Source organism: Macrosteles quadrilineatus, unplaced genomic scaffold (assembly GCF_028750875.1).
Source record: "Macrosteles quadrilineatus isolate MER2022 unplaced genomic scaffold, UCM_ALF_1.0 Scaffold_1__1_contigs__length_201487025, whole genome shotgun sequence".
Lineage (NCBI taxonomy): Eukaryota > Metazoa > Arthropoda > Insecta > Hemiptera > Cicadellidae > Macrosteles > Macrosteles quadrilineatus.
This window is the reverse complement of record NW_026542594.1, coordinates 139,369,283-139,382,821: the sequence shown is the minus strand read 5'-3', so window position 1 is coordinate 139,382,821 and position 13,539 is coordinate 139,369,283. Positions and strand designations below refer to the sequence as shown.

Genomic DNA, 13,539 nt, shown 5'->3' with positions numbered 1-13,539 from the left:
ATATAGCTCATGTGCTTAAAATGTTTTTTGGCACACTTTTAAATCGCCAGGTTAAACCTCTTCATTTCAAGGTTATTTATCAATATTTTAGGCCTATAAAAATACATTGGGTGGTATCTATTCCCTTAACAAATAGAGTTATTATTTCAAAGAAAATTTAAGTCATGATTTGAAATTCAAAATTCATAAATCTTTGAAATTAAATCTCTTAAATCGTTCTAGATTATGGTGTTGTCTATATGAACACTAGACTTGGAACAAGCTGTTACATATTATTTCTGGCTTGTATTTGATTGGCTGTATCAGAATAAAGATATTTACTAGAGTTGCCAAAACGTATTCATTATTGAAATCATTAAAGGGACACCGACCTTCTTTTGGATATTGGTAGACTTGTTGACCACGATAAATACTTCTTCGCTGTCTGCGGATGGTATGGATGGTTGTCCATTGACCTTGGCGTGAGAGTGAAGATTGCTGTCTGCTTCTGTACACTCAACTACTATGGAGGTGCTGGCCCCTCCCCCAACAATCATTAACGAGTCTTCATCCATGCCTAAAAAGTCGCGTATTAATTTTATTATGCCAGGGTGATGAGTCAATTCCTTTCACTTTTGATTGTATTATTAACATATGACCTATCAGAAAAGACATATAACCTCAACATTATCTATTACTTTTATTTTGTTGTAACCATGACCAAGATACTAAAATGTCTCACTTTTGGGTTTCAAGATTTTAGATTTGATTTTTGAAGTTTCAATTTTAGTTTTCAGATCTAAAATTTCTGGAATTGACCATCACTAATGTAGACATTGTAACAACAAATTCAAACTATTGGTTAGCCACTAATGTTAGAGTATTAATTGTTTGCCTATTACTGGATAGGCCTATACAAACTATTGGTTATTGTGGCTGAACTAACCGTCTACAGAGTTCCACATAGAGTCAGGTGTGGCGCGTGAGTCACTCTCATCTCCTACTTTCACCACAGACACATGGCTCATGTCAGGTCCATCCTCCTCATCTCCAAAGTCCATACTGCTGGAGTTGATCACTATCACCTCCTCTTCTGAGTTAGGTGATGAGTCGTCCACCTAAACTCAACAGTAAGATAGATAAATAATAACTCAGATGGCGATATAATGCTTTCCTGGTTATAAAAAGCAAACGTAACTTTAACAGTTTTTGATAACTGCATAAAATATCAAACTAGTTTTTAGGAGTAAAGGAATATTTCCGTAGAAAGTTCCTGCATGGATAAAGTTATAACTCAACTTGGTTATGATACACAAAAATCTATCCTATTCATTCATAGTTACTTATTGTCATTTTATAAACTTTTTGTCTCAATTCATATATTTGGGGTCTGCAGGTCCCTGATATTTCCTGGTCTGGTCAGGCCAACAGTAAATCTGAAGGATCAATTTGGGCCAGGAATAAATTTCAGGCCAAACTCAGGTTGGCCTGAGCCGAGCCAAGCTTTTATTATTGCAATCGCAGAAGCGTCGTCTGCAAAGATGTGCAATCCAAATTGACAATTTCACCGCCATTGCATGTAATTACACCTCTCGTCTATATGGACCAGCTGTAGTCAATTTTTTGTTAAAAAAGAACGTAGTTGTGTGAGCCAGTCACAGAATGTGCTAGTGACTAAAACTCTATTTTCTACCTTTTTTTTGTTGCTGGCCAAGTAGATGAGTCATAATAACCCTTATTGTTGCTATAGCCCACAATAAGTCATTCCATTAGTTTGAATTAGTAAATAAGATTGTGAATTCGACATAAATCAGTAATTTAGATCAGCACAATCTGTTGGTGGCTCACATCAACTACGACGATTTTGATTAAAAAACTGGCTACAAATTTAACATGAGGTTGGAATGTCTAGGTAATATTCAGAGTTTTGCCACCATCATGAGACATTGATGATGTCGCTGCCACCTCGGAAGACCTTCATGATTTCACTGTGACTGGGGAAGATGTTCACTATTTTGTCGTAACCGCAGAAGATTGTCTTGATTTTGCCATGACCGCAGAAGAAGTTCTACTTCTCACTGTTAGCTTAGAAGATATTCACAATTTTGTTACGACTGCAGAAGACATTCACAATTTTACTGTTACTGTTAAAGATGTTGAGTAATTAATAGCCCAGACCCCTGAAGATGTTCTTGAATTTACCGTGCCAATAGAAGACCTTCATGATTTTGTCGTGACCGCATAAGATGTATACAATTTTGCTAAGATATGTCCACAATTCTGCCGTGACTGCAGAAACATTCACGATTTAAATTTATTCAGACTGCTGAAGATGCTTTTGAATTTACTGCAATCGCGGAAGACATTCAAAATTTTGCCAAGATGTTTCATCTTGCTATGACCATGGAAGATGTTTTCAATTTCACTGTGGTATGGAAGTGGTAGTTTTAGTATTAAAATTAGTATTTTAATAAATCAATACTTTCCAAAGCAACCAACAATTTCGGTCTGCTTCTACTTCTAGCTTAGAAGATATTCACAATTTTGTTACGACTGCAGAAGACATTCACAATTTTACTGTTACTGTTAAAGATGTTGAGTAATTAATAGCCCAGACCCCTGAAGATGTTCTTGAATTTACCGTGCCAATAGAAGACCTTCATGATTTTGTCGTGACCGCATAAGATGTATACAATTTTGCTAAGATATGTCCACAATTCTGCCGTGACTGCAGAAACATTCACGATTTAAATTTATTCAGACTGCTGAAGATGCTTTTGAATTTACTGCAATCGCGGAAGACATTCAAAATTTTGCCAAGATGTTTCATCTTGCTATGACCATGGAAGATGTTTTCAATTTCACTGTGGTATGGAAGTGGTAGTTTTAGTATTAAAATTAGTATTTTAATAAATCAATACTTTCCAAAGCAACCAACAATTTCGGTCTGAGACCCTAAGAGGCATAATCCCGACCTGACCAAACCGGAAGGAAAAATGTGTCTGGCCTGCAGACCACTATAATTTACCAAACCTTAACCCTATAGACAATGTACCTGTGTCTTGTTTGTTTCGTTGGCCACAATGACGACCTGTGGTGGTGGTGGGGATGGCTGATGGAGGTGCAGTACAGGCGGGTGGGTGGTAGTTACAACCGTTACATTAGTCTCTAGCTCTGAGGGTTTACGTGGAGAGTCCACTACCACGGTCGTACCCTGGACTACATCCTCCGCTGAAACAACAATCACAAGAGTTACTAGTAATGTAGCATGAATTTTACATAGAAACTCATATGTGATTCTAGTTTAGTTTCTTTAATCAAGGAAACAGCTTAGAAATGTTGTTGTAGCACATAGTTAGGAAAATATCATTATGCACACCATTCAGCACAACACTTTGTCACAAACTAACTTCATCTCAAAGTAGGCTGTAGTTACTGGTGTAGGCCTATTGCACAAGCAAGCTTTACTGCTCACCAGCCACCAAAGTGCTTTATCTATTTTTAGAAAAACAATAGAAATTTTACCTGTGGTTCGAGGTTTGAGAGCACTGATGGCTGCATCAGACAGAGGAGGCGGTGCGGGCCGTCGTCTGTTTCTATTCGATGCAGAGGAGCTACGAGTACGAGTTGGTTCTGGTCTAGGATCTTCTCCAGAGCCATTGATGGCAGGCATCATAGACACAGGTCTAGCAGTGCGGTCTCTGCCATCTCTGCGCCTCACCTCCTCCTGCTGCTGTGGCTGGGACAATGGTTGTGGGGGCGGGGATGGTGTTTTAGCCAACACTTGTGGTTGTGGTGGCGGGGGTGGTGACTGAGGCAACACTTGTGGTTGTGTTGTTGGTGACTGAGGCAACGGTTGCTGTTGTGGTGGCGGGGGTGTTGTCTGAGGCAAAGGTTGTGGTTGTGTGGGTGGTTGCGGTGACTCAGGCAATGGTTGTGGTTGTGGTGGCAGTTGGGGTGACTGAGGCAACGGTTGTATTTGAGGGGGTGGTGGCGCTGGACCCTTGTCGTGTGACAATCGCCTCTCCACACTGTCCTGCTTACGAACAATCTGCAACAATTTGAATTTGGTTGAGAAAATTATTATAGGCTACTTAATGTTGTAATATACATGGTATGAAAAATTAATTGATTTTCATGATACCTTGTTAGGCACCACTTTTTTATGAGAGATGATAGTGTTTAAAATATATTTCGATCTTTGATCACTAATGCTGAAAAAAAAAAAAAACATTTGACAGTCACCAAATTATGAGCAGTATATGCTATGGATTCCAAATTAATTTCTTAGATAAAACCTGAGGTAAGTGGTCACTGATGGTATGCAGGTGAATGGTAGGAGGGACCTGGGCCACTGCTCATGCACTGACTGTACGTCTCTACGGTAACACCTGTCTTGACACAAGGTATGGTAGCCCAAGATGGGCTTGGGTTGGTGGTGAGAGATCTGGTTGCCGTTCAAAGACTTGCGATTCTCATCATTGCTGGTGCGATGAGAAGATGTCCAGGGGTATCACTGGACTGCTTTCTTAACCTGACCCAGATTGATCTGCACATAAAAATTATGGCAAGGATGGCTGCCTACAGAATCCAGAGTAAAGACCTTTAGATGAACATAGAAGAATTTTGGCTCGTAGCTGAAGAGCTGGCAAATGTGCCCCTAGCATTATACCTTGTGAAACAAAACCCTTTCGTTAGAATTCCTTGTGGGTATGTATATCAGTCAGTCGTGTTATGGGCTCAGGAGGAGATGGGTAAGGCGTAAGCATCACAGGACAAGCCAGCTCACTCTACGCTCCTTTTTCCAGACGGTTGCCTACAAAGATCTACAATTAAGACACAACATCATTCTGAGGAGACTGCATTTTACCTACTTTACAACTGCACAGTTCTGAATTAAGTAATGTAAGGTGGCGTGCTGCTGCGATGATAGGTTTGTTGAAGGTTCTTGGGAAGACTTCCTGGCCTAAGTTATAATACTAACCATTTACTAAATAGTAAATGGTAAATAGTAAATTATAAATATAATTTACATACAAGTATGATCATAAAGTTGAAGACTTGCAATGATTTACAAAGCACAGTGTGGGGCATCTTAAACTCACAGGTGGCGGTGGTTTAGTCTCTGGCTGGTTGGTTTCTGCTGGTTTCTCCTTCTTGGTGTCTGATGTTTCCACCTCTGCTCTCTTTTTCGCTCCTTCTGTGTCATCTGCAACTGCAATAGAATAATTTTGTAAACATTACTTTTTTTTAATAATTTCACAGAGTATTTAGGCCAATAGCGTAAAAACACAGTAAAATCAAATGTTTTAGACTTCTATACCTTTTCTCTGAAGTATTTTATGTTCGGCAGTTTTAATCTTTGAGAAACCTAACTAGATCTAAGTGATTGTCTATTAGGTTTGTAAAACATGTGTCAAGGAATGTTTCAGAACTTGTTGTGAGATATGTGGTGTGATATTTTTCATATGAGACATTTTGCAGAGTCAGATTTACTCTGACTGTGATTGCAAGTTTTTGCTACAGGGGAGTTTTTATTAATTTATTTTAGAGTAGAAGATAGTTCTTTGAATAATCAAATTTCTTATCTTCTTGTAACTTAGGAAAACCAAATGTCTCATTTAAAATCAAAGGAAACATGGGGATGATACATGCTCAGTAAAATTAATACAGTAGAACCCCTCATATCCGGCCACCACAGGACCAAGCCCCTGGCCGGATAACGATTTGGCCGGATAAACCAACCTACTAACTTATGAAAATGACAATTCATACCTAATAATAATAGGTAACTTAATCAATATATGCAATCAAAAGTATAATTTAATTCTGTTCTGGGATCATTTTTAGAAAAAATAAACATGTTTGTAAAACGAAAATTTGAAGGTTAAAGTCATTAAGTAATGAATGTACAAATATTATGATTTCAGGTAACAAAACCTATTAAATGGAGGTAAAAATGACAATAAATTGTACTTCAAGATCATTAGGACTTAAATGGTACATGCATTTCTACTCAACATTCTTATCCATTTTGTGAAACCAATATAAAAATGAATGTACTGTACTGTACTAACCCCACTTTGGAAATAATCAACCAACTGATCAGAGGTTAGGCCTACTAGCTCAACTGAGTATAGTGACTCAGCAAATAACTGTATATACAAACAGATAAGTAAAGAGAACAATTTATTTTATGACTTGAGCAGTCACAAAGACTAAGTTTAGTGCTTGCATCTAAACGTCTGTAAGCTGTGAGAAAAAACATTTTGATATTGGCTTCCTAAAAGGGGCCGGATAAACAGAAGACCGGTAAAACCAAGGCCGGATATGAGGGGTTCAACTGTAACAGGATATCCAAAGGCTCCTGAAGACTTTGATTATTTGATTGTTTGGCAAAGAAACAAATTGTGAATTTTATAACAAATACAAACCTCATATTAGAACAAAAATTATTTTGAAAACTGACAGTAAGTGCAGTACTTACGTTTAATTTCCGAATCACTCTTGAGCGAGGCTGTGTCATCTTCTCCATTGTCCAGGTCCAGAGGCAGCTGGGATGTACGGTGGTCCTGCATGCATAATAAAGGATAAATAATAAGCAAACTACCAACATAACATTACTTTGATAAGATAGGCCAACTGCTTAGAATTACATCAGAGTAACACATATTTTAAGGTATATTCAAAGAAAACAGTTGAGCCCTTTTAATATGTAATTCTTTAATGGGATAAATAAGAAATGGAAAGGGTTAATGGTTTAAGAACAAGATCACACTCAAAAAGGTTCATTGCAAGAAATAATATACATGGTAACACACGGGAGACTGACTGTTTTTATCTGCATAGTACTGAGAGTGCGGTGGTGGGAGGAGGTCGTGGTGGGCATACTTCTGCTCTACACAAGATGTCATTTCAACTCAGTCACTATGGGTCTTGCAATGTTAAGTGTTTGGCTATGGCAGATTCATGAGAATTGGTGAGTCTATTTCAGCTACACATTGATTGTTTTGTGCACGGTTTAATGTGGGTCGACAATGACCTGTCCCGAGCCGTAACATAATCAGATGGGTGAAAAACTTCAGATTGACTGGAAACATACTGGATAAGAAGCATCCTGGCCCAAACACTTTATAATGACATCATAAAATGTTAAAAGGGTAAGGGAAGAAGTAGTCAGAAGCCCAGGACGGTCAGCTAGACGTTGTGCTAGTAAGCTACGAGTTAATCGTGAATTGGTTACACAAATTTTGAATCCAGTATGTTATAGCTATAATAATCCAGTATCTGAGGATTATGTTATAGCGCGGAACAGCTCAATGTCGACCTACATTAAACCATGCACGAATCAATTGCTGTGTAGCAGTTAATAGACTCGCCACTTCTCGTGAAACTGCCATAGCCAAACAATCAACGTTGCAAGTCCCACAGTTCCACAGTGACTAAATAAATAAAATGGCGTCTTGTGTAGAACAGAACTATGCCCACAACGACCACCTTCCACCATCGCACTCTCAGTACTACGCAGATGAAAACCGTCTTGTGTGTCACCCTATAATTACAATATATACCACAAAATATAGTTGAAGTTCAATCTGGTCTACAACGATCGGTTTATACCAGACAATTAGGATTCAAGTATTACAAAGGTAAAGAAGACAGATATAACCAAGGATGGGTTAGGTTTGTCCCACTCAACATAAAAATACTTCAACCAACATAACAGAAAATATTGGACAAATACTGTCTGCTTATGAGTTGTGTAAATGGATAGGGAAAATTGAAACTGAAAGCTTTATCAATCTTTGCTGAAACACAGCAAAATATGTAAAAAGAAAACTAATTATTCAGTGTTAACTTTTAACACCTAACAGCTATTATAATAATGAGGGAAGAAAATTTAAATAAATTTAAAAGAACGCTAAAATATTTTGAAATCCAATTATCATTTTACTAGTGATGGGTCGGTACTACTTTTATAAAGTCGGTACGCGTACCGGTTCCTAGCCAAAATTGATTTTCAGTTCTCTGTTCTGAGTAAAATAAGTACCATCGGTACCTTATGAACATCTCTTGCGGCCATGTAGACGTCATCATCGTCTCATGGGATCGCGGTAACGTCATTGTCATCACAACAAAAATCATCTCCCACGATCACGGAAACGTCATCGTCATTTTGCGCGATCGCGGCAATATTGGTACAGTTGAGTCCCGTTAGTCCGAAATGGATGGGACCGGGCCCATTTCGGATTACCAAATATTTCATATTAAACGGTTATTGTTAATTTTTTATTTTTTTTTTAAATTAAAAAAAAAATTAAGTTTTTTTATTTTTTAATTTTTTTTTTCTTAGGATGCCAGGCACGAGTCTAGGATTGTTTTTCACATTACTTAAGGCTAGACCTAGTGGCTGCAGCATTATCACTTAATAAAATCCATTTGTGTTTTGGCGGGATTGAAACCAGGGACGAAAATGGAAAATTTTAATAACAAAAATGGTGAAATATTTACTAAAGTACTCTACAAAAAAGTCTATCTCGCCTGGCCGCTACAGAATACTTTGACAAGATACAGCTAACTGTGTTAAAAGTTTAATAAAAAAAATAGAGAAAAAAATGTTGAAAAATTTATTAAAAATTTAGAAAAAAATTTTAAAAATAAAATTTTTTTTTCGGATTAAGCGGACTTTCGGATTACCGATGTTCGGATTATCGGGACTCCACTGTAATTTTTTAGCATTCCGGTTCCGGTTCTTTTACCAAGAACCGGCGGAACTGACATTTGACGTGCAGCACCGACCCATCACTAACTTAGAAGACTTTATTAAAACAAAATTTAGTAGGTAACCCTAAATAAATTCAATTTAAATTTCATAACAAAATTAGGGGAGTGGTTTTCATCATGTTTAAGAATAATTTTTTGTTTAAAATATATTTTAGCCTGGAAACTAAATGTATATTAACATTTTGTAGCATTTCTGTATAGCCTATTAGCTATACAAATGATTTGATGTTAAATGAGGATGATGCAGTAAACCGTACAACATATAGAAAAAGTGTTTAACAAATTAGAAAATAAAAATACAAGTCATCAAATTTGTTTACACAAGTTACCCAACAATTCAATTTTACATAAGATTTGAACTATTATAAAAGATATATATGATTCGTACCTCAGAGGGAGTCATGCAGATTTGGGGTTCCAATAAGTCGCATGCACAACAGACAAAAACTGTCACAATGAACACAAAACATGCACGTGCAATACTTTGACACAGAGATGAGATGTATGTAACCTTGGTTGGTACTCATACGCGTCTTAATAAAAATGAATAAATTAGTCTTTCATCTTGTATAATATTGAGGGACTAAGTAGAAAAACAAATAAGTTAAGACGTTTGTTATTCTGTGCCATGCAAACCACATTTGTGTACAGAGCCTCCTAAATATATCAATACATCTCCTACTGCCATAGTGTGTTATTATGAATGTGAAGGAACAGTTACACCATCAAACTAAGGCTCCAGTGTTGTAAACAGTTTTTAAACCGAAATAAAGAATGTTTCCAGTTGATACACTTTCTCTGAATGCAGTGTTGTTTAAGTCTAATATACCACTTAAGTATTTTGTTGCTGTACTACAAAATATTAAGAACACCTGTCATCATAGTATTACATCATCAATGACATAATTTCTATAACAATAAGAGGTAATGATTGTTTTGTAAAAAAGTTAAACACAATAGAAGTAAGGTTGATTTTACCTTTAACCTTAAAAGTAGGCCTATTATTGTAGGGGTTTTATGGTTGACCAGTAAGGGCCTTGAATTGACACTAGCAGATAGACGATATGGTGCTCTGATACTGATATATATCGATATTTTGCTTGCGATATCATCGGCTTATATCGGAAGAATCATGTGATATTGGAAAAATAACTACCATGCTTGTACCGGAGACAAAAAGTAGTACCAAACTAAACTATTAAATGTTTCAACTAACAGAATCAAATTTTTTTTATAAACTCCTACAAGTGCAGTTTTTTTTTTAGTTTATTAAAGGTTGAATCAGTATTGGTATAAATTCAATGAGGAATTGTATTCAGTATCGTATTGAAATTGAAACGATGAATGTAGGCCTATCCTTCCGCGCATTCCGGTACTAGCCGTGTTTCCATACGTGGGATTATTATCCCGAAAACAGGATTTTTAGAGCATGAGCGGGATTTGAAGGGGATGTGGGATAAAACAGGAGTTTTGGCTATGACGTCCGTTTTTATTTACTATGCTTTATTTTAGTGAAAAACTAACCCCAATCGAAAAAATTACCTTAACAAAATATAATAGCAATGTTAAAACAACTATTTAAACACAATATGTCTAATTTAACACTCAGAATTTAACATCAAAAATCATAAGAGATTAAACGGGATTTCTTAACCCAGTGACCGGGATTATATTATTTTGGTCGTGTAGAAACACTGGGAGCTCGGTGCGTTCAATTAAAGCCAGTAATCAGAGGGTGATGATAGAATGTCTGTCGATGTTCGATGTTTTTTATATCGATGGTAGGTTCCCGATGTTTTTGTCAAACTTCGATGTTTTTGACCAAGTATTGAGACGTAAATGCAAAATGTAGCATATCTGTAAAAAATGTAGTCTTTCAAGAGACATTTAAGATTTTTTCCGAAATTCTCTGACTTTTCCCTGACTTTTTAGACCAACAAAATTCCCTGACATTTCCAGGTTTTCCCTGACCGTACCAACCCTGCACTCTCAGTGTTTAAATGTTTATCATAAAAACAAAATATAGAACTACAATATTTTAAATAATATATTTTAATTACTTACATTAAAAACAATAAATAATTAGATTCCACTTTTTTAAGGTATTATCTTAGAAGGGATCTTAGAAAAAACATTTATTAGGACTGGAAATATAGTTCATTTCACCCATGTTAAAATTGTCACGAAATTTACTTATTGTTCTAGTATAGAATAAATACTAATTTTACATGCAAGGAATATTAGCAGATCACAAATGCTAGTCTTTCAAAAGAAAACCAGTGGACACTCATAATTAAAATCAAATGGGATATTTTGTTGTATCCAACATCTACTTAATTTAGGATCTTTGATGATATTAAATAATCATATTTATCAAGACAAAGGTTTGCAGTTTTGGTGAAATGACTTTGTGATTACATGGAACAAATAGTTGTGCTTGATTTCAATTATTCAAATTAAACACAAAACATGTAGACATGTAAACATACAAAAAATCAATAATAGCAGTTGGAATGTATATTATTCTGACTTACCAACTCTTTGATATTGTTCCTTGTACTTTTTCCTATTCCTAGCACGCTAGAGGAGTAAGTAATGAAAATCAGTTTTATTAACTGTTAAAGAGATAACGTAATTATAGAATAGTAATCTGAATCAGTTCTGGAATCCAATCCATACAAAATTAATGGCTCTTCAGTATCTTATTACAATCAGTTCAGTAAAATTATGATGATTGTGATTATCATCTAATAAGATTAACAAAATGAGGGTATTTGACTTAAGGTACTAGGTTACCACAAAGACGCTAGTATAAACCAATATTATTTTATTGAATTACTGCTAGAAGCGAAACACATAAATTTCAATATTATAGCAGAAATAATTATCTACTTGACTTAGCTTATGTAAGATGAGAAAAAAAAAACAAAGAGAAGCCATTTTTATAAAGATAAAACTATTCAATAAACAAATACCCCCGCCGCAACAAACCTGCAGACTAAGTGAATTTCAACTTGTCTAATTACATATTTATTTACTAAAATATTTCCATAAATAAATAAGACATATTTATTCCAATTTAAAGAACATTAGATTTAACGAGTGCTTAGGTTTGCTGCTACGGGGAAGGTAATCAGTGTATTTTGACCGAACATCAATAGTATAGGAAGAAATAAATAAATTTGCCAAATTTTATCAAAATATATCTATAAACAAGTAAACTACCACAGTTTTCATTTTCACCATAAGAATAACATGGGAATTTTAAATTTGCACTTTTTTGAATTTTCTCCGTAACCATTAGGCATACAACAATGCTTCAATATACTAAATTATTTCTCTTTTTGAGCTCTACAAAATGGTTGGGAAAGAATTTCCAAAATTTTATGTTTTTAGGGTCAATAATGGGAAAAACCCATTTTTACCCTATAAAATCCCCCATAAACCCCCGTTCCCATGGTCCGATCATGCTGGTTCGCGAACTCGTTTGAATAAATGTAGGTTTACACGTGTTTACCGAATTTCATCAAAATCGGATAATTTTTGTTTGAGTTATCGTGCTAACGGACACACACATATATATATAAAAATATATATATATAAATGAATTTAAACGGATAGTGTTTTTGGCCTCTGGGGACCTCAAAACGAAAAAATAAATCGGTTCCGGGTCCAGGTCTTACCATGAGACCTACGGTAATAGCTTATTCCCTATATGGGAAATTCGCTAAAAAAGTGTTGATTGTTTTCTTCAAACAAATTGTAAGTACGGTATCAGTTCTAAAACATTAGTTGAAAGAAAATGTGTTTATAACATATGCAGACTGTAATATGGTGTGTGATATTAGTGCTATGGTTTTTAGATTAATAATGTTATTATTGTTTGTTTAAGCTTTGTTGTTGACCATTTCATATAAATATATTGTTGTCTTTTAAAGTTTAATTCCATGTTAACGATTTTATTTTTCGTCACACTGCAGCAAAAGCAGCTTTTTTTATTTATGCACTGCAGATCTGAAGTAGCTCTTTTACTCCCTGGTAGTAAAATGGCCTTTTTAGTCCCCAGGGAGTAAAAGTCAGCTATTGTTAAGTTTGACGCAAGCAATCACATATGTATACAAATTATGTACGACTGATTTAATCAGTTAGTTGTAGCTTATTGTTGCATTCTTGTCAATAGTTTGACATATCGATGGTATAATGTACACTAACACAGTCGTAATGGAAGAAGTGATTGAATCACTTTTTAAACAGCTGTTTCTTTGCATTACCGGTATCAAGATCGAAAACAAGTTAAAATAATGTTTAAAAGGTTATTTTTACAAAATTACTTTTGTTTTCTAACTTTGTTTGTTAAAAATGTTGCAGTATATGAAGGAAAATATAACTAATCACACAGGGAAAAAGTGTCTTTTCCACTTTTCAACCCTTGCTCATTTTTTATAATACTTTCAGAGCTTGGGTCGAAGAGTCATTTTACGCCCAAGTGATGAAATATACTATTATCGCTAGGTAAACAGGTTGTTATTCTCAAGTTGAATTCTTGCTGGATTTTGAAGATAAAGGTTTGTATGTTAAACTTAAGAAAACAGTAGGCCCAAAGACAATTTCTATTGTAATACTTGTATTACTTTATGACAAATCTTAATCCTTGAAGGTAAGTTCAAACTTGAAGCTTTTATACTTTTCTGAGACAGAAAATATAATATACTAGGAAACCTGTTGAGGGAAACTTGTGCTTCTATTCTAGTAATTGTAGTAAGATTATTAGATAAG

The 13,539-nt window shown here is 35.3% G+C and overlaps 1 protein-coding gene across 2 annotated transcripts in view; it reads right to left on the bottom strand.

Annotated features, from left to right (window-relative positions):
- LOC128985661 (serine/threonine-protein kinase 10) overlaps window positions 1-13,539 on the bottom strand; it is a 93,176-nt gene that overhangs the window by 33,876 nt on the left and 45,761 nt on the right. For both annotated transcript variants that reach the window (XM_054405435.1, XM_054405426.1), the window contains exons 8-13: window positions 6,467-6,551; window positions 5,085-5,194; window positions 3,505-4,030; window positions 3,035-3,210; window positions 926-1,097; window positions 372-556 (exon numbers count right to left, since the gene is read on the bottom strand). In XM_054405435.1, the coding sequence (XP_054261410.1) occupies window positions 372-556; window positions 926-1,097; window positions 3,035-3,210; window positions 3,505-4,030; window positions 5,085-5,194; window positions 6,467-6,551 (1,254 nt within the window). The remainder of the gene's footprint in view (window positions 1-371; window positions 557-925; window positions 1,098-3,034; window positions 3,211-3,504; window positions 4,031-5,084; window positions 5,195-6,466; window positions 6,552-13,539) is intronic.